Here is a 23,123-nt window from a genome sequence, read left to right on the forward strand (position 1 = left end):
TTAAATAAAATACATCACAAATCAAATGATCAGAGGTGAGCTTTATGTTTTGAGAGTTTAAGTAAAAACTGTAAAAAGTAAAAAACACGTACAAACAAACAGAAGAAAGTGATCTTACTGTCGTTACTTATGCCAACTTAAAATTGAGAAAATAACTATGTTTTGATGTAAAAAAATAGTCAAAATTTAAATGTTCTGTTTCATACACAAAGAGTAGATATAAGTAATGTTCTTCTCATTTTACTCTTGAATTCTCATTCAGGTATGGTCATTTTAAAAAATCTATTTGGATATGTATAAACTAAAGAAATATTTTTTTGAAGAAAATTTCTGATCTCTCTTCCATACAAAATAGGGTCCAATGGAAATTCTCGGATTCTATATAATTGTAAAGTAACACCTGATCTCTAGTGCTGATAGAACTAAAAGAATTTCATCTTTAGATCATGGCCCAATTTTAACTGGATGAGGTCTCTGGTTAAAATAAGTAAACCTCATTTTAATTCATTTCTCCTTGTTATCAGTGACAACTGTAAGTCCAGAACTGTCTGTAAATCCTGATCAACTTCCATTGTGTAGAATTTGCAACCCCACATTTCAGACATTATTATTTCCAGAACTTTAAGGTTGGTTCTACTTTTCAAAAAAGTTGTACTCAGAAAGACAAAGAATTCTGTCTGGTTTTGAGTATAAAGCATAGTCAAACTGAAAAATGCAGAAGCTTCATTATTTATGAAAAAATATATTCTGCTCTGCCATATTCTCATAGAAGTCTGTTACATAGAAGTCTTGAGATCGGATGACGCACTTGATCAGCAGTTTCTTGATAATTATTTTAATCAACACCTGTAAATACACAGTATTTGAATGAGGAATCTATGATTCTAGAACTAACTTAAAATAAATATGTGCTTTTAGGCCACACATTTTCAACTGTTCTTAAGCATAAGAAGATAAAAGCTTTATCTGTTAAGATAAATCATCACATCAGAAACGTAGCAGGTAATCATAATGAAAGTCTATAATTCTACCACTGACTAGGCAAAGCAGGAAATACATATCAGCAATACCACAGATCCATCTTTGTAGATGAGCAAAGTCCTGAGAAACATGACCAAATATCTAAGCTAGCCTTGCTTGGGGGAGGGTGCTGGTGGTGAAGGGATTGAACAACATGACCTCCTAATGTCTATTCAGCCCTAAATTATTCTATGATCTTTATATTACTTCAGAGCTGTAATTGAGGTAGTAAACGATGTATCAGAGAGGAAAAACAGAATAAAGAAACTTTCAAATTGAAATGAGTGTACAAGTAAAACTTGATCTTGACATGAACATTAAGAACAAAGATTAGAACAAAATTTTTAGTCTCACCAGGAGAAGAGTGCAAAAGTGTGCTATTATTGCTTCACTGAAAATTATACCAATATTGTTTTTAAAGAAGCAACCACTGCCTTCAAGCAAAACAAAGGAAGTCTATCCAAGTATTGTGAAGTCTGGATACCAAATAATAATATTTGTTCTGAGAATTAACTGACTTTTTTTTTGGCCACCATGCAGGCTTGATGTATTAGACTCCATTTATTTTTATTTAAATATAGCATCTATGACCTATATTCTATATATATCAATTAACTGATCAAAAATCATGCCTTGTATTTGTTTATTTCTCTCCCTCATTGGAACTAAATGAAAAAGATTCAGGGTTATGGTTGAAGAAACACCTTTTTATTCATTTCATATATCTAACATAAAATTGACCTCTATTTATATGAAGGAAATTCAACAGTAAAGCTTTTAAGTTATTATTATAGAAAGTTTTTTAGAAGTCTTGTAGATTATATCAATCAAGTGTGCTCACTTTGCTGTCTTAAAAAACAACAACAACAACACAAAACTCCTTAACAATGACAGCATAGAGCTTTCTGAACATTCAATATTTCAGGATTTTTGTTATTTTTAGGACCTGGTTTTATTAGCCTTGGGAGATGCTCCAACTACTAAACCTTGGTCAGATTTAAGCGCAAAAAATGCAAATACTCTTTACAGGCTAACTTATTAACTACCACCACTTTCTGACCAAGAAAAAAAAAATATTCTCACCGAACAGTATCTTAAGGACCCCACTGGGCATGACCCACTAGTGCATTGCACAGTCCCTTCACAAATACTTAACTGCCATCTAGTGGCTGAGTAGCCCGACTTCTTTATGATATCCTCCAGGCTCTCTGAACACTTGCTTCTTCCCTCATTTCTATTATTTCTACTTGCAGTCTTATCCTTCCTTCAGGGCCTGAGAAATTTTGACATTAACAGAAGCCAGGGTTTCAGTCATAAAGCTCAGCTACAGGTCATACAGGAGGAAGAACAATCTCACAAATTATATTGGGGTCTCATCTCAAAGAATAGAACATCAGACACGCTTAGTCAATCATTTCATATAATAAAAGTTTAGTTCATTTATCTACTACCTGAAGACAAAAAAATGTCTTAGTGCTTATTAGGCTTTCTGTACAAGAAACCAAACCCCTTAAATTGCAGCATGTTTAAATTGAAGAGTAAGTTCTAATTTCAAGAAGCAAAGACAAATCTACATTAATAAAACTGGAAACTTCTGCATAAAAACATTTAAAAGACAGTATACCTGATTTGTCTGGGAGGTTTAACAAAGGTTAGCCTCCCCTTTACTGCCGAAGTAAAATGTTCTGCACTTGTGCAGTTCCTATGACTCTAGCAGTAAAGTCTTTTGCCAGGTGTCTATCATTTCTTGCATCACAAAAACTTTGTTTCCTTTCTGTACATATTTAATAAAGCATAATTTTTTCTCAGTGCTAACAAGAGAACACAATATGCCTACATATGCTTCCTGACATTCACCTGCTTTAATTTACAATATCCTAACTATAACATTAAACATTGGGCCTGAAATTAGAATATAAGTTGCTGCACCACACATTGCAAACCTAGATAATTTTGTGAAAAGATCAAATTAAAAAAAATAAATTTTTGCAGCTTTTTATTTTCTGAGATTGGGATATGCTGGCATGACATTGCAGGAAGTTTACACTGACAACAGTTGTTCTCCTTAAAACAATATATCTGTCTTTTGTGAGGACACAGACCACTAACGTACTTTGCAAAATGCAACAGGTAGACTTCATTATCATTCTGTTCATAGTGAACACTTCCAGAAAATTTGCTTCTTTCATACTCCTTTCTCTCCTCAATGAAAATACTTTGTTTGTTTTACCTACGTGGGTACCTTTTTTTTCCTTCCCTGCTGTAACACTTGAGCAATACTTTTTGTAGGAAAAGAGCTATCTTAGAAGAGACGTTCATTGCCTGCCCACTAATTCTGTTTCGAAAAGTAACCTGACAAGTAGTGAAGGGATAGAAGAGGAGTAGCATATGTTCCCAGGATCATTGGGCTCTTCTGAAAGAACATCTCAAGAAAGAACATGCAAAATGAAGCAGAGCAAAAAAATGTAAATAATAATAATAGTAATAGGCCACAGCATGAGGATTTTTCCCTCATGAGCTCCAAAATCAATTTTTCTGATTTCTACTGAACACAGTTGTTAACCAGTCTCATTTACAGTTGCCTCTATCCTGATGAGAGCCATGTTATACAAAAATGAGAAAGGTTTAAAAAAAAATCTTTATTGTAGAATCACTTCCCCATTTCAGATATATCTTACATTTACCTTCTTTACCTCACCTTCTCTCTATAAATTATCTACCACCCTGAACTTTCAGTTAAGAAAGTTTTGAGTAGCATACATGTTTCCAAGACAAAGTTGAGCTGTGACACTGTATAATAATGAAAAGTAAGCCCCAATCCTGCCAACATTTCATATTTTTTAGACAGACACATTATGTACTTATATTTAAGGATACCTAAACTTTTTTCTAGCATTACTACGTGTCAAAATTAGAACATTCCAAATGACATTAAGTAATAATTTAGTAATTTAAGCTTAAATTATACTAATTTGCAGTTAAAGGCTAAAGTGTGAAAAAAAAAATCCCCTGAAACACAGAGAAAAGTTGTCATCAAAGTGTAGTAGTTAGAAATATTCTACAGAGACACTCCAGTAGTTAGAGTTATAATATTTTCAAAGTGGAAAGTATATTCAACATTGCAAAAAGTGTCCTGTAATTTAAGGTTTTTAAAGCTAGAATTGTTTCCCTATGATATTGTTGGAAAGTGCACCAATAGATCATGCAGCATAAATCTGTCTTCAGTGCCTGAGAGCTGCCAAAACGTTGTCTGGTTGGTACTACTTGTTGAAGTACACGGTGTTCCAAAAGGCTTATTATTTTGGTTGAGGGATTATTTGTTGGTTGAAATGAGGTGAACCAAACCAAAATGAACAACTGAATTTGAAATGCTACAGGCGTAATGTTTTTTTGATGGCAAAATTTTCCACTGTAAATATACTTTAGATACTCAATTTAAGCTATCATATAACTAAACTGCTAGAAATTGGATCAGTCTGGCAAAATCTCATCTCCTGAGATAGGATTACAGAGACCAGTCATCAATGGAATGATTAACAATTCATTACATCTGTATGCTGACCTTTAAATAAATGCAATCAGGGCTTTCTTTCTAAATTTGTGTGATACTCAGAATAGGCACTCATTGCAAATGACCAAAAAAAACAATGTTAAAATAATTAAGATAATAATATAAGAGAACAATGAATTTAGATGACTGTCAAGCGATTTGTAAGTTGTTTTTTTTCCTGTGATGTCCCACTAACAAGGCTTAGTTTTCAAGTGCTCATTTTACATTTAGAAAAACAGTTTTTCCTTTGTGTTACATCTCTACCACATAAAATAAAACAAACTAAAATTGAGTTAAAGTGTAGGGAAAATTGCAATGCTACCCTAGATGAGGGGTGTGAAAGAGAAAAGAACTTGGCTCTTGCACAAAAGTACAGCTGCCAAATCGCAACATCAGGTTTGAAGGTCAAGTTTCTAAATGATTTTTTTTCTCTTCTTCCTTCACTAAAGAATTTAGGCCTAACCAAAATTTGTTTGTTCTGAGAAGACCTTGTAGACATTGTTGCTCGTTCTTGGCATTTTCAAAACTAGGAGTTGAAATGGGTGCCAGTTTCTCTTATTTTCCTCCTGCACTAAAAACAAGCACCCCCATGCCCTCTTTTTTTTAATTGTGACTTTTTAAAATTTGCTTTTGTTCAGTCAAAGATAGCTATCTTAAAACTTTAGGAAATTATAGTGCAAAATATAAGGTTAAGGTCATAAAGGTAAGGAAATGGTCAGAATATACAAACAATAGGCCCTTCCAATGGTAAGAAAGTGCAGAATCCAGACGGGGGTTTATTTTTGTTAGATACACTCAACTGTTAGGGACTTATTAATTTTATCCACTTACAGTTTCTCATATTAAGTAATTTCCACTCTGATTTTCAACGGAAACCAGAATGAAGACATAGTAAAGCAAAAACTTGAAATGATGTTTTGTCAATGAGGTGATCATGCTTACAAAGCATTTATTGCTGCTCTTCATTGATGAATAATAGTACAGAATGGAACAAGTTCACATTACTGCTGTAAAAGACAAACAGTAAGCAAGACGGATGGGGATCTCTAACACCAGCAAATGCAATTCATTAATCAGTCAACATGATAGGTTAGTTAAAGACAGAGGAGACACCAAACAAATGTTATTTGTTCAGGCAACCAAGCAGTGCTCTAGTGCTGCTGGTTAAACTTCATTCCAATAGCAAGAGAATCAAATCTTTAGGGAAAGTACCTAAGCAGTCATAAATATTTTCATTAAATTTCCAGTAAAAAAAATAATTATGTAGATTTTTTTTTCTGATAGTGAATTAAAATTCTAGATATAGATAAAATATGCAATGTGCAATATCTTTCTGGATATATATGAGTAAGCTTTAAAAAAAAGAAATGCCAAAAATATTGCTAGTGAATAGTAGTAAAATACTGAAGTAAAATAAAAATGCATGGGACAAATATTTTACAATTTACACTTAAGATATTGCTATGCAGAATAATTTTGTGATATAATTTTAATTAAAAAATCTAGTCTTTAAATATTCTTAATTATGGAGATTGGAAAATTTAGGTAACTGACTAGAACTCTTGACATGTTGTTTGGTAAGACAAAAACATGCAGGTAATATACCTCCTTCCCCCATCCACGTTCATAAAATCCCTGCTTGAACCTGAACTGCGTTTGCAAGTCTAACAATCAAGAGAATACATTTCACTAGGCATTTCTTATTTTCTTACTCCAAAACAAAAGCAATGATCATTTTTATAAAATACTGCTCAATGCAGCAATGCTTGAGGCAGCCAGTCATTTGCATAAAAGAAGAGGGTTGGGGGAGAAAAAGATCAGCCCTAACCCTCTCTGAAAAAAATCTCTGCCACCGTTACCCACACAAACTTCAGTAGAAGATCTGGTTATATTAGATAATCACTATTTCTTGGCAATACCATCAGACCTCTGGAACCAAGCATTACTTCTGAATGAAGTGAACAATAACATCTCATAAGAACCATCTTAGGTAGGCAGGTACCTTGAATCTCTGTATCTAGATACACTATGGAGCACGTTAGTATTTTGAAATAAAAATTTAGATTTAAAAAACACTTCTGAATATTTGCATTCTGAAAATTCATTACACAAATAAGAGCTATTGCATAAGTGTCTGAAGTACGTCTTTTCTATTTTTCTCTACAGAATGCTACATAGAACACTTCTGTCAAGATCTTACCTGTACCTGCTGAACATCTTCTATGAATTGTTTTTCTGTTTCTAGTACAGTAGATTTCAACTCTGAATCTGAAAAAAAAAGTATAGCTTCTACAATATACATAGATTTCATTGATCTTTCAAAATACATAGTAAGGATTTAATGAAAAGAGGATACAATTAAAAAGAAAACTGTTAAATCTCCCACTTTCCAAGTTATCCATCTAAAGTTAATTAAGTAGGTTGTATATATAAATAAAGCCAGTCTGATCTCAACATGCAATGTATTTATTAAGACTCTACAATAAATGATATGGTCTTAGAAGTATACCACAAATCTTCAAAGAACTCTTTTCATTGTCAGAATTTCTGTTTCAAAGAAAAATAGTCACTTATGGCTCTATTATTTTTATCCCACAGAAAGTTAAGTAATAGTTCTCATGCTTATTCTTCTCTTCCAACCTCATTAAGATGTATGTGTGTCCTTAAGATCTGCAGATTGTATCTGTTCACAAAAGGCCACTAAAACCCATAAACGGGCTGACTACTGTTGGCAGACATGTTGTCTTTTTGACATCCTCCACAGGCCCTCCTTTGTTCTACTATAAAATTTGAGATGGCCACTAGGAGACAGACAATGATATAGATCTAAAGTCATATTTTAAAAGTGTTTGAAAGACAATTGACCTTACTAGACTAAATACCTTTTGAGAAATCTCAATTTCATCCCAATGATATTATTCCCCCTCTCTGGCATCTTAGCAGTATGAAGATAGTTTGGGACTGTACACTTTTTGTGAAACTGTACAGTCATAGCTTCCCAGAACTGGGGGCATTCAAGCTGAGGATATAAAACTAACTCTTCACCTTTTGAGTCTATGATCCTCTCATTTGTGTAAATAAACAGCATTAACAGCATTAATTTGACTTCCAGAATTTTGACCACAATACTCATTTACATTGAAAGACAGCAGTACTTCATTCCAATAGTACCTTTTTCAATTATTTTCTACTTCAGAATAACTCATAAGAATCTTAATAAATATCTAAGAATTCCTCCATTTAATTACCCTCTTTAGACAGTATACTTGCACAGTTATGGTTTTAAACAGAACCACAGATCTCCAAGCAATGAAAAATAAAATGTGGGACTAAAAACTTTTATCTGTGCTTCCTCCCCCCCCCCCCCTGGAAAAAGGCATCAAGGCATAAAACTCCCCCAAACTGAATTTCATTTCTTAGTTTAGAATAATTTTTATCTAGGTTTTATCTAACAATATTAGTGTTTGAAATCTCAGTTTTAATAAAAATGTAACTAAACCTAACTATAAAAAGTTACATTAAAACCTTGATTGTGCAAATATTTATTTCAGTGAGAAGCATGTGCTGCATATCTGTGCTTTGCTTGTGCAGTGATGCATTTTGATTACCTACTGAATAAAAGAAATCACAAATTTTGTGCTGAAAATGAAACAAGCATGTAACAACCCAATACACATTCAGGATTCTCAAGTTTTTGATAAGTTATTGCAAAGAATAACAAAGATATCTTTTTAATGTATTTGTGGAAGAGAGAGTGTCTTGTAGTTAAGACAGAGGGCTGTGATTTAAGATACATTTTTTACCCTATGCTTTCTGCAGGTTTAAAAAACCCTACCCTAACTGTTCTTCAGTTTCCTTGTTTTATAGGATATAATTAGTAAAGGGGAGGGGGGAGGGGGACAACAGCAGCTACACAGTGAAAAGTTCTCTAACCAGCTTAATAGCTGCTGCTAATTATGTGGATTATGCCTCCAATTAGTCATAGTCTACTTTTGTACACATCACAAGAATAGAAATTTCTTATACCTTCCCAGAGAACGTCTCATGCATCCTTCTTAGGGTACCACTAAATAGCAGGCAAATCTGATGACTATTTGCAGGAACATGGGAACAGTTTTGATCAAAAAACTCCACATTCCTAATTCCTATACATTTGGCCTCCTCACAGCTTTCTGACAATCCCGTCTGTTGGGAAGTGAGGTGTGTAAGCAGGAAGTGTCATTGCCAGAGGCAGATAATCTGCAAGGCTACCGCTTGAATACTAACAATCCTCAACTTATTTATTTATCCTTTTTATTTACTAAAACTACATTTCAAAAGTCTTATCTGGCAGAATTTTCCCAATTATAAAAGGCTGGATGAGGATAGGCAGTCATTAACTAGAAATAACCCATCATGTCTGACTTTGCCATGTTTTGATTATGGATAAATCACCTTGTTGCTGACTTTTACATAACTCCATTTACTGAAGCAAATTTAGGATGATACCAACAAATTGGTCACTCAACTCTCAGGGCTACTAAAACCAAAGAATTGTCTCCTCTGAAGGAAGGAAGCTGTAACATTTTCAAAATAAGCAACTGTCAGATACTTGTTTTACAAATTATTTGGAAGAAGAGAACTTCTTTGGCTAACCATACCTCAACAGATTTGCAAACCCAGGAAAACAGGCTTTGAATCATCAGATAGAAAATTAGCAGTTTACATACCACTACATTTCATTCATGATATCGACAGATTTTGTCCGAAAACTTCTCTGAATCCAGAACAATATTTTTGGTAAAAGTATTTGCTAACTGAACCCAAAGTTATGTTAGATATTTCTAAACTGTATGTTTTAATATATTAAAAAAAAAAAAAAAACTGATCACTCTAATAGCCTTCTTCTTGCACCTAACAATGCTCCATAGGATACAGCACAGCAAAGCTATTTAATATATACTATTTGAAACAGTGATACTTTGCTTGTTTAGGAACAAATTACCTAGCACCCTGCAGAATTTCCTCTTGCCCTACTTAAAATTTGAAGACCTGGTATTGCTGTCATGCTGATGACAGCAATAAAGACTATATATAAAAATATCCTGCTACATTCCTCTCTGGATAAATACTTTGGTCTAAAATGCAAGTTTTTGCTTATAAACTGGTATCTCTAGTGTTAATATTGTACATGTTTAACCATACAGCAAAAACAATACATATCATAAAATATAGCTACTCTGCATACATTAATTTAAATCCTTAAATAATTCTTGCCCTCTCCATGTTTCAAAGGGCACCTATACATAAAGCAATTTAATTACAAATCATGAGGAAGATGTGGATCCTTTAGTATTCACGTGAAATATCACTCACCTCTAGGTTCTTCCACATGGCAAGCACGCAAACAAAATGTTAAATTATTTATCTGCCTGAATTGTATTCAGAACAATTTTATTTTTCCTTTTCTACACTGCAAATTCACACCAACAAATAAAATTTCAGTAATATTTTTTAGAAGTCAACACCTCAAGTAAATTTTGAGAACTATTTATGTTCCATTTAGAAGTGGTAAAATACACAATTTTCCCTTTTTCTTCTAATTCAATTTTCTTAGTGTTTGCAGTTTTTGAGAGGGCCATAACTAAGGAACAGACAAATACTATAGACATTATGTACATGTAGTAGGAATAATATTAAATAGAACAAGATTGGATGGAAACAAGCAGTGTATAAAATGAATAGATTTAAGTATTCCTTGTGATTGAAGTACTCTTCCAAATAGTACTTCAGTAAAGTAAAAATAGTAAAAAAAAAAAGTTTAAAAATGCATTTCAAAACATTAAATCTATGCTCATCTAGACATTAGAAACAACAAACTTGTTGTTTACTTGCTGTCATGATAAAACCTCAAAGTAATATAATGAAAAAAAAATACATTTTCTCTTTTGTCTTTCAAGTGACATGCCTGTTTATAGAAACCCTGATCACACATCCATTAGCTAAATCTCCAAGAAACACAACCTTTCTCAGAGCACCTGGCAATGAATTCAGTTACTACATAGGGCCACACTCATTTAATACTACATAAAATAGTAGATCGTTAGTCAAAAACTGGACTATTGCAATAGTGTGTTATATATATATTAGTAGTATCATGCAGTAGTGTATTATATATATAGTGTGTATTATATAGTGTATAAAGTAGTATTATTGCAGTAATGGAGTGTTCCACACTCTGAATTGCATCAGTGATATGCAGAAATTTTTCCTTGACCACAAAGCCACTGCATAAACAGAATAATATAGCAATGTTGCATTTTTGTTGGCACCACTTATTTTGGTTGTGAGCACTGGAATAAGTGATACCAGCAAAAGAGAACTGTTGCCATTACAAGTTATGTCCATGAAAGGAACACTTTGCTTGTGTTCCAGAGGAAGTTGTAGAGAAGTCCCAAAGAGAAGGAAATCTGAAATTAACTCCACCCAAAGGCTACAAGCACAATAAAGAGATCTGTTGAAATAATGACTTAATTCTTCAAATTTAAACAATGAAAAAAGGAGTGGTAGGAAATGGAAAAATTGAAAGTACCCAGTGGCTCTCCATGGAGGTCATGGGAGATTGAAAGTGATGAGAGTCATTGAATACTGATGCAAAACTAAGCCTTTAACAACCTGCGGTATTTGCCAATCAACACTACTAACAGAAAACAGGTTTGAAATTCTCTTCTAAATTTTTTAGTAAGCTACAAGAGGGTTTCTCATTTTGTTCAAGTCTCAGCTGGACAAAAGCTTTTCGAGTATGCTGAACATTTCAGAATTTGGCTGGTAGAATAACCTCATGAATATTTAAGATAAACTGACTTTTTAAACAAGACCTCAGTTTATTTTTCAGACACACTACTCCTACCTCTCTGTCAGCAGGGGACTGCTGAATCCACGAAGGAATAACTTACACCACTCTAATAACTTTCAATATAACACCAGTGGGCTTCTGAAGTTTTCCATATTTTTAAGAATAGAAAAGTACCCATATATTTCATGACTCTGAAGGAATATAAAACTGGAAAAGAACAACGGTCAAAATACCTGGTAAAATCCATCAGTCAGCAGATGCCAGGTGCACATCTTGATTGTTAACAAAAGGCATATATTTTTGCTGGATATTTTTTATTAGATTCATACTAGCTAACAGTATTTCTGATGCTAATCCAAGATCTTTAGAATCAGGTATGTCTTACAAGTTAAGATATTAAGGTCATATCTTGGATTCTAAAAGGCAGCAGCTCACTCCCCATGCCATACATATATCTTGTCTGCGTCCAAGAATATACCTGTTTCCGTAATTTTGAGTCCTTTTTCTTCATCTGGTGGTTTGGGTGGGGGCCACACAGATGGAATTCTCCTTGGAAAGCTTCCTTCAACGTAATCTGATGAATGTGTGGGTTGGCTAACTGCAGCCCAAGTATAGAGCTGGTCTTGCTATGGTTATAAAACAGAGGGAGAAAAAAAAAAGTTAGGTTCATATATGAAGACATTTTCAAAATATCAAAGCCTTTGTTTCCAACACAAATAGTTCATTATCCACCCCTATATCAAGGCAGGCTTCTTTATATACTCTTAATTTTACAAAGACTTAGCATAAACCTGCATTAAAAGAACTGAATGTTCTGATTTTGAAATGTTCTCTAACAATAAAAAAACTAAACTTTTACTTATCTGCAGCACAATGAGAGGCTAGAATACAGTTCAGCATTTCTTGAGCATGTGAAGAACTCTGACACCTCTCCTTTCTTCAGAGAGATAAGTTTCTGTCCATCACAACTGTACTATTTTACATAGGACTAGTTCACAGTTTAAAGAGAAAAAATATATTTCAGTCCATACTCTATGTTTTATATTAAATGTGCAAACCAAGAAAAGAAGCAGGAATATTCCTAGGAACATTTCAACATAAATTGAACTGAGATATTTATTCTTTACAACTCTGCTGATTAGTTTTTGTCATTTACATTTCCATATTCATAGAGAGACAGCTAAAAAGGTGAGATGGCTTTTTTTGGGAAAAAAAAGAAAATTAAAGTATTCTCAATCCTCTAGGATCAGATCAAAATATCTTTGTTTTTCAATAGCTTTGAATTTAACCTGCTTAGTAAAAGTAGGAGACATCCAGACTATCCGATGAAAGGCACAGCAAACAGTTACTTATGCTTTAAACCAGAAGTTTAGCTGACCACAGTTCAAGCAGTTTTTGTTGCAACTCTCAGTATACACACCAACATGCTCACATTGTGATTAAAACTTTTTAATACTGTAAAACTCTACAAAAAACATTCACAGCAAGATCATGAATGTCCTAGTATTTGGCCTGGAAATATGCAAAATACTGTAGTACAAAACTGAAAAAATCAAGTCACAGGATAAACACACAGTTATAACATGCAGTACTATCTTCTTACAAAGATCACATTTATGATCCCTCATTCACACTTTTGTCTAAGTAAAATATTGGTAACATATCTGTTTTGCTGCATTCTTCATTTTTAAGATTTAAAACTTTTGATTGTTTCTCTTTTACACAGATCCTAAACAAGTATTGAAAACATTCAGGGGAAATAACAAAACCCATTTAACACTTCTGGGGATAGTATCTACTTCATGTGACTAAGTTTCTACTTGCCTAAACATAAGTTGTGATAAGAGTGGTAAGACCTTATTCTGTTGAGGACAACTTCCTTAGAACAAGCAAATGCTGGTTATAAAGGAAAATGATCTGGTTTATAGACTGTGCCGCAAATAGGGTGAAAGGAAGCTAATTATATCTTTCCAGTATTAAAAACATGGTAAAAATCCAGACACATGAACAGACCTTCAATAAAAGGAAATGAATAAAAAGCCTAATACAAAACCACATCAGGTTGTTTACTTAGCCATGAATTCTGTGTTCCTTGAAAAGACTATCCTTTCCTTACTGGCTATCCTGCTTCATTTGAATACCTAAACAGGCAGGATTAATGAAGTTTTCAGTAACTTATTACTTACCATTCATCTAATTAATGTAAATATTTGCTTTTTGAGCATTTTTCAGCTTCAGACTAATTTCCAGTACAGTGGGAGTGGGGGGGGAAGGGGCAGGGGCAGAGAGATCTTACCAGTAGACACTGTGTAAAGAAGAGGAAAAGGTACTAAATATTGCCATTTATCTTTTTTTTTTTCTGCACTATCCAAATCTCAAAAAGAGTAAAAAATTCAGCAACAAACCAGAACAAAATATTGTCGCCCATTACATTGCTCGGAGTTGTAGGCCATACACAGTCCAAGGAACACAGAGAACAGCCTCTGCAGAGGGCTACTTGGGTAAGCATAGTCAACTTTCAATGGGGATTACTTGTAGGGTTACAGAGCTATAAAACAGAAAATGACAGACTGTAGATGATATTGACATAATATAAATGAGGAAGACAATTAAACTACTCCTAAACATATTTCAGCATGCCAGTTCTTGAAAAATATAGCATAATCATTCAACCAATAAGTTTTGAAGTACGATTAGTCCACTTGAATTAAGGTGTGTTAAAAATCATGGTATGTCTCAGAACTATGGTACAGATGGGATGCATTAGCAAGGTGATAAAACATGAAGTACCTATGTTTCTGCTGATAAAATTTATGACATATGAACTATGAACAGTTAAGACATCACACAACTCCATCACAGACTCCCCTAAACTGGCATGGGATATTTGTGAGTATAGAAAATCATTTCTTGTTTTGTTATTTTTACAGTTTGGGATATTTTTTTTTCATTTTCTGTTTGACACAGAGAAGGACAGGAAGTAGAACTGTAACATAACAGACATTTCAGAGGAAAATCTAAACTTGCAAAAATGCCTTGAATGGACATGTGTTACAGACAAAATGCATCAGTGTTCAACATATAAACAAAGTGTTTAACATAGCTAAGATCTGATTACTTGCAAACTTATAAACAGAATTTCATATATGAAAATCCCTCATGACAGAAAGGCAGTCTGAAGGTCTAGACTTGGAGTTGATAGTCGATAAACTGCACTTAAAATGGGAAAAGATTAACCCTGTCTCCACTTCCATGTCCTTCAAGAGATGGATCATTTGAATGCCCTAATGTTCAAGACACTGTCCAAAATTTCTTTGCCTTTTGTCTTTAGTTCCTTGGCAGTTAATATAATGACCCATCATGTTTCTCCTTCTCCAAAACTGATAATGCCATAAATTTGCATGATTATTAGAACATTTTGAGAAAGTCCTTTAACATAATAGAATTAGCTGCATATAGCCTATCCAAGCAAAATAAATAAAAAAATCCAAATAAAAATCGGACATATTTGCTTTTGCCATTAATCTTTTTTTTTACTACAAGGATCCATGAACTTCCACCTCCAACTTTTTTTCCTTTGGCATTTTCATTTTAGAAGCAGTTTTTACTAGATATCATTATAAGTACAGCTAATGAATTCTCTTACCGTAATCAAGCTTTGAATGCATCTGGAATTTCCACTTCATCTTGTTCAGACTCCGCTATCTAGGATAAAGCACCACTTTGGGATGAAAAATAATAATAATCCCTCTACTAAGCGATCCCAATCTTATTTATTTGGACTAATTTCTGGGCAGACATTGAAAGCTTAAAGCTGTCTGAGTCCAATGTACTAAATGTGATATCAAGAAGAGAGTTCTTGTTTCCACATAACCTTACACAGCACTTTCCACTGGTTCTTAAAACTGCAGAGCATTTGCACATGGGCGAGGCAAATTGCCTGCAGGATCTGATGATACACAATCAATAGACATTTTACCACTTATAGACACTAGTGTTGAAAACAGAAATGCACACCATCAGGTCTGTAGTTTAACTCACTCTCTTCCCAGCCAGATGTCACCAGGCACAAAATATGGCTTTTTGTAACAAACTTTAATCCTCAGGTACCATAACACTACATTTGAGGTACAAAAGATATTAAATATTAATTACTTTCCTTCACAGTATGAGCTAAAGATATGCTTACTCTCCTACTAATCTTTAAAGACAGAAGCCAATGCTGTGAGCTACTGAAAGTAAGGGCCTCTCATAAATGATATGAAGAAAGACGCTGGTGGACCCAGAAGAGAAGACCTACAGCAAATATCAGAAAGCACAGTGGTGGTGCTTGAGCTTTCAGGGAAGGGACCACACCAATTTTTCACACTAAGGGACCAGGTTTTCTTCCTGTGCCAAAGACTGAATTAGAAATTATCACATATACCACTGTAGGAATACAATGCACAAACTTGTATCCATGCTTCTGGCAGCAGTATTGCTCCTGTAGATGTGCAGATTATACAACCTTCTGTTCAATGCCACCTTGGTTTTTAAATCAACTGTATCTTCTTCCAGTTCGATGGACAAAAATAGCCATTGTGAGAAATGGTTGAGAGGTACAAAAACTGGATATGAAACAGCAAAAAACAAATACAAGGCTATCCAAACAGGTTGCAAAAGCATAAATTTGCAATTTGAAAAAAAAAAAATCTGATCAGAGGTATTTTGAAAATTCTCAAGAAAAAAAAAGAAAAATACTTGAAAGTCAGATCATACATGGTGAGATGGGAAAAGGCAGGGCAGTTTCAAAGGCATACTGCTACCAGGAATAGCATCTGCACTTCAGCTCAGAAAAGCAGCAGATGGCAGAAACACATTAACAGTACCTCCAACCTTTCTTATACTAGAGTGAATTGGTACTAACTTCCCTCGTGGCTCCCGTGTTAGTCCATAATGGAACCAGGCCCTATCTCTCACACCATTTCATTTCAAATAAAAAACTTAAGCAATTTTTCACTAGAACCCCAAACATTCACAGTTATCCTAAAGAGGGGAGGACAAAAATGATTGGCATGTCAGCAGGCCGGTATAAATGGGCCAGGAGTAAACACAGGGTGATAGTTACTAGAAGGTTCCCACTAATTAAATCAATCTGTATCTGAATGTCCTTCTTATAGGAAGAGCTAGGAGAGTGGGGAGGGGAAAAAGCATAGCTGCATTTGAGGTGGAACTAGATAAACTTATAGAAGAATTAAATTTTATGAGACTTGAGATAATGTCGGGGTGGGGTGGGGGGGCAGAGTCCATGACCTGGAAGGTGTTTTCCAGGCTAAGAACTCCAAGGAGCTTGTTCCACAGATGTGCACCAATGTGTGTAATTTAGACTGTACTACAGTGGTTCATGCAGATGGAATTAAATTTCCTGCATGGAAAAAATTTAATCATTCCAATATACTAAGTATATAAATTCTAAAATGAAAGAAAGCAAATTGCATGTTCCCACTGCATGTAAGTAGTTAATTGGACAGGCAAGGTTTTAGTTTGAGAAATCAGAGTCAGCCTACCTCAAAATTCTCTTATCAGCAGGAGACTGCTTTATTTTTAGCAGCTTTTAAAATAAGGAAATCAATACTATTAAGAATGGGAAAAGTAGTTTACTTTTTGGGGAGAGGTTCTGTAGCAAGGCTCTAGCTGACCGTTGCCAGATACAGAGCAGTATTAAACATGGCTCTCAGTTTCTGCTACCTTTGGCTGCACTGGTGAGCACAAATGCCTTACAAGGCTGAAAAATCACCAAATCAGTCAGAATACTCTAACATATCCCTGAAGTAGCATTGTAACTTCATAAACTAAATTTGATGACTAAGCATTATACTTTTTTCTTTTTAGAAAACCGAGGTGCCTCAATAATGCACTTAAAAATACCTCTCAATTTCCTGGTCATGAAACACTTCTTTCCCATGATAACTCAGAAATGACTCCTCTCCAACAAAAGAAAAGAAACTTCTCTGATACCATCAAACTTCACCTATGTTTCAGTATTGTGTCCAGGGGATGACGGAGGCCAATAGGGCAAACATAGACCAGCAGTTACAGCTGTCATAGGAAAGAAAATCAGAAACCTAAGTTTCACATTTCCACATCTATTCTTATCCAGTTCCAGAGTTATTGTCTCAGTCTTCCTGTTCCCCAATAACTTCTGGATTTAATATAGCTGAAAACGTTGAGCTGGTGAACTTAACTGATTCTCCCGTTTTCCTTGGAAGAGAAAACGGTTTTCAGAGGGAACAGTGACTAACAGTGCACAATGAAATAGAAGAACCCAAAGATCTAATCTCTTTACCCATGGGATTCAAACTTCTGTGTGGAAGACCACACATCCCAGGACCTCTAGATTATCAGCTTAAACCATCTAACAGTATATACTACCTCATTCACTTTCTTCAGAAATTGTAAGCTTAGGCAAGAAGCTTCTCCATCAGTAGTTAGTTTCACCTACACCAACACTGTTCTGCAGTAAGTTTGGATTCTGACGTATTTTAATTTTCCAAAGGAAGCTGTTTCATTGTAAACTTCCTTTCACCTCAATTCTATTTGAAAAGGTAATTACTACTGCTTTAAAAACTTCCTCTTGAAATGACATGCAAAATGCACAAATTCAGCTGTCACTGTATTCACAACTCCAAGCTAGAAATGGTGGACATCACTCCATCTCTTAAGTAAACTACTGTACAGAAAGTCAAAAAATATAAACATCTCTGGAGGTGACAGGTTGACCATCACCGTCATCTTACACACAATGATTCTGAAAATTTTAAATGGGTGGCGTAAGCTTAATATCCAGCACGTGCCACTTGAAGCACCTTTTCAAAATAACAAGCATGTAAGCAAAGCTCTTTGCCAGAGAAGGAAAGAGGAAAAAAAAATGAGCAAAAAACCCCAACCACCTAGCAACATCCTACATATAAAATACCACCATTGTTAGTGGATATGGTAGCATCACCACAAGTAACTGAAACATAGAAAGGACAAAAAAAGAAAAAAGTCTATGAGACCAGATGTAACAACTATAAAATAAATATGCAATTAAAATTTAAAAAAGGAAGCAAGGAAGCAGCATAATAGGAATACTTCAGCCCAGTGAACATCCAACTGTTTTCATTTTACTACTCTTAGGAACATTCAGAGTTGCTTACCACAAAAGAAAAAGCATCACAAAGTGTGGTTGGGCAATGGAAATGGAAGAGGAGACATGAGGGGTTTAATTCAGCCAAACTCAACTGCCATGGTAACTACATGACAAACAGATTAAGGCAACTGATTCACAAAGTATTTTCTCTGCACTATTCTACAATTTTGCCTTGTTTACTTAAAAGCCTTATTCACTACTGACCCCCAATACACTGCTATGACAAATATCATAAGATAGGACTACATCTAATCTTATACATTTAATTCCTGAAGCATTTTAAGTATGCTTGAAGAAATGCTGCTTTGGTGCCAATTTTGTGTGGAAGAGAAGTTCTCCTTGCTGAAGTCGATTCTTGTGACAGTTGCTCCTTGGAAACTGATCACTGGTGTTTTGGCTCTCTGAATTCTGAGAAAGGAGTTTGCCTGTAATCTGCTCAACTACTAATTTTCAGACTGGTGTAAACAGTGTTAGTAAAAACATTAAGAAAAGGCTCCATGTCACTAAGCCCTCTTCCAGCTGACCTGCAAAGTCCCAACATCTGCTACTACTCAGCAGAAAGAAAAGTGTCTTTATTTCCTTGAAAAAGCATCTGTAACACCACAGGTGGTGGAGATAAGAGGAAAACAAACATTTTAATAGCATTTTCCATTTATGCCATTTGGCTCTCTGCTTCCCTGTGGAACAGAGAGTTTATTCAGAAATAGATGGCAACCTAGTCAGACATCACACCCGCAAGTCACACAAGGGGCAGTCCCTCTTCCAAATTGTCAAACATACCTATAAACCACAACATAACAGTAAAGAAAGACACCCTCCTGAAAACGTCTGTTTAGCTCTTCTATTATAGAATATGGTTAAATAATTTCTAAATCAAGATGGCATTAAAAGAAGTATTCAAAACACACAACAGCATTCAACAAAGCACCAAAAGGATGTAAAGAGGGCTAGACTAATCGAAATGACACCTGAAATAAACAAAGATCAAAGCTTACAGTGTGAGGGCAGAAATGTCTTGAAAAAACAGAAGACATTGCTGGTTCATATCACATGAAAACAGTACCTGTTGCAACATTATATTGCTAACATACAACAGAGACAAAGTTCCCCAAATAAGAATTACACTATGGATACAAAGCTATGACTAATTTTCTTTCCAAAGCTCTTACAAAATGGTAATAGAAATCCTCTATCACAAAATTATTTTATTTTTTTCCACTGAGAATTGGAGTGCTTTAAAACTAAACTACTTGGAAAGTTTACCACAAAAAAAAAAGGCATAAATCTGCTATGTAGGGAAAAAAGTGCCCATAGCTTAAGACTGCACAGTATGAACTGGAAAGTCTGGAATCAGAATTCTCAAGTAGGGACTAGACACCTACAGTCTTTAGAAATTTCAGCTTCCGGATAAAATGCAGACAAACATGAAGTACAGTAAATATTTCTTCATAAGAGTTAAACAAAGAAAAGTTGCCTTACATTGATAGGAAAATGTCAGCTTTTATTGTTGTCTAAACAGTTTTAGTTCTAATGCAAACGTGTATATTTTTATTGACATTACTGATGGTTCTCCTAGCTCCTGTGATATATCCTTTAAAGAATAGCTAAATAGGAGATAAGATCTCTGCTTACTGAAAATTGTGATCCTCTTAACAGGTGGCTGCAAAACTTACCTGTAAAACTCTCCTGTGTGATTACATTCTTGTGAAAGATGAACTGTTCAGACAGCTCAACCTTATGTTGATTTTACTCTAATAGGGTAATATAATGAGGTACCATGTGAAAAAAACATGCTTAGGACTACACCTGCACTACATAAGATTATTAAGTAACATACCACAATCATTTTGGACTGACAGTTTCCCACAAAGCATTAATTTCTGACATACCATTCAGTCACAGTCACTTTCATTTGAAACTTTAGAAGCACTTTCAAACAAGTCACAACTGTTAAAATGAGGAAAGAAACAGGCTACATGTATTTAAAAGGCAAGCAATTATTTGGAGAACACTCTTTGAATAGGCTTTCTTTAACCAATCTTTCTATAAAGTTGTTTATTGACTTGCTTGGTATTTTTTAATTTATTTTATAAAATACTAGCAGAAGAATGACAGCACTAAAGATAGGCTGACAAGTAAGAGATCATGACTTCCATGAGCCAATAACTAGCAGCCCCTCAAAGAGGGAAGAAACTATCAGAGAAAAATCATATTTCTAGAGAATGATTCTGCCATTGCACGTTTACTTAATCTTTATTATTATAAAAAGAGTAGGTAGGAAGAGCTATAGTTAAAGCTTCCACCGGTGCTTAACAGCAATCATCTTAAAAATCCCAACGTGTTTCTGTTACTTTCAGAGCTTTGCTCAAATTTTTCAGGCTAATTTTTTACTCTGAGTATCTGCCACAATCTGCTTCCTAGGAAACAACAATGGGTCTAGATAGAACATGGAAGTTTTCTCATAAGCTTTTACAAGAGTTCTCAACCTTCTATCCTTTGGGCTATAACTTAAAGTTTGACAAAAAGGTCACTGATACTTCAGGAACATGCTATTTCTAATCGTCATTAAGATCCATCCAAAATCTGACTAGGTTATAAATTTCTGAAAATTAGAGACCCTCCGCAGCAAAAATTTCATGACAGCTGCTAATTCTCTGAAGATTTGTGTTTTCATTTGGTATTCTTTGGTCCTTCACTTTTAACATATACTAACAAAGTAAGCACTTTTAACAAGAACTAATAGAAGTAAGCATCATTTTCATAAAGCATAACCTACACCAGAAATACAAGTGTTAAGAATTTTCAACTGGTTTCCAGAAGCCATTATAATACTAACCCAAAAAAGCAAGAAAGCAAGAGTTGTGAAAGTTGTCTTTACCCTTAATAAATTGTAAAATTGCAGTCAGGCAGTGCAGAAGAGAAAAAAAATAGGATCTAATGAGAAAATTAAAATAAGTTATATATATTTATTTAATGGGGTCCACACTAAAACTTGGAATGATATCTTGAGAGACAGACAGACAGATCTTGGTGTGTTACTGACATCACAGGCAGAGGTTTGGACACACTTGCAGGACAGAGAGAACTAAAGGTGGCCACTGGGCATGAGTAATAAAGAAGATGAGAATATAATCAGAGTGTGTAATTGCAAACATTTCAAGCCAGCTGAGAGTTCAGCATTAGCCATGTTAAATTAAATTCACTGGAGGACATCCAGAAAAGGAGATCAGAGTGAAAGAAAAGGACTTTTAAATAATCTGTTTATATTCATCTCAGGCCATAAGCAATAGATCACAGAGTGAACAAAACTTACTGAATTATTTTCATAAACTGTAACCTAACTTTAGAAGAAAAAAAAAAAGACTGTGGGACCACACTTAAGCAAAAGGGGAATCATGGATTTTATTCAACATGAAAAAAAAATACTAAGTGAAAGCTCAGAAGTGCATGTGATCAGTCACAAAAGGAGAAAAGAAGAGGTCCAAATAAGGATTTCAGTGAGGAAAAAAAAAGGTTGGCAATCCAGCAAAAAAACATGCTGAAGGAGTGACCTAAGAAGCTTTATAAGAACCAGACTAAGACAAAAATCAAAACAGCCACAAGTAACTTTAAGGAATAAGCAATCACCAGAGCTGGATGCAGCAGGGAAGGAGGACAGTGAAGCGGCAGATAAACCTGCCTCTTACCAGGACAGGGTTACGGGAGCTTTGAGGACAGCAGTTTCAGCTGAGTGAAAAGGACACCAGCCAAACTGGAGGTGATCCAGCATGGAACTACAGGCAATAGCTGTTAAGCGGCACGTCTGATGAACTCAGAGATGAAGGAAGAATATGGGACTGGCTGTGCTCCCAATTTTGAAATAAAGTCAAAGATGATATATCTCCTAATTCTAGATGGGTAAAACTTTAAATACTGCTTAAGGCTAGTCTAACTCCTCTGTCTTTGGAATCAACAGTTAGGTCAACATTAAAATCCTGTTCTAAAAAGGTAAATGGACAAAAAAAAGAATCAGAAAAAGAAAACTATGAACACTGAGAGAGAAGCAAGAGGGGACACAAGAGTCACATCTACATTAAAAAAAAGTAATAAACATCATCATGAGAACATTTTTTTCCACAATAATTGTTTCATTTTCTTACATGACACTTGGCATTTATTTTCTGTAAGATATTTTATTTACTCACTCTATGAAGCAAGATAAAAGTTTGGCTTCTCCTAGGTTAAATTCTCAGCTATGAGTTTATACTGCAGGTTCTAAAAATCTTCACCCTTACAGGGCTTGTAATGAATAAACAGGTTGGAGTTCCTGTACTATGGTTACCAACACTGAAGAAGAAACATATTCCCAAATTAAGCAGTAGCAGATATCACATTTGTGTCCTGTGAAATGCATATATGGATCATAGTGTTCAAGGCACATATATGCTCCTTTGAAGAAGGATAGATTATTAGTTGCATACACATGCATAAGGCTTTATGCAACTTCTCACATTGTTTCACAGGAACATCATCTATTTAGGGCACTTGTACAGAAAACAGAGGATTTG

At 34.6% G+C, this 23,123-nt stretch overlaps 1 protein-coding gene across 4 annotated transcripts in view; it reads right to left on the bottom strand.

Annotated features, from left to right (window-relative positions):
• The window catches only part of FMN2 (formin 2), a 184,859-nt gene that overhangs the window by 116,904 nt on the left and 44,832 nt on the right, over window positions 1-23,123 (bottom strand). For all 4 annotated transcript variants that reach the window (XM_066993979.1, XM_066993978.1, XM_048079932.2 and 1 more), the window contains 2 exons: window positions 11,884-12,031; window positions 6,771-6,838 (listed from right to left, as the gene is read on the bottom strand). In XM_066993979.1, coding sequence (XP_066850080.1) covers window positions 6,771-6,838; window positions 11,884-12,031 — 216 coding nt within the window. The remainder of the gene's footprint in view (window positions 1-6,770; window positions 6,839-11,883; window positions 12,032-23,123) is intronic.

Source organism: Anser cygnoides, chromosome 3 (genome assembly GCF_040182565.1).
Source record: "Anser cygnoides isolate HZ-2024a breed goose chromosome 3, Taihu_goose_T2T_genome, whole genome shotgun sequence".
Taxonomy (NCBI): Eukaryota; Metazoa; Chordata; class Aves; order Anseriformes; family Anatidae; genus Anser; species Anser cygnoides.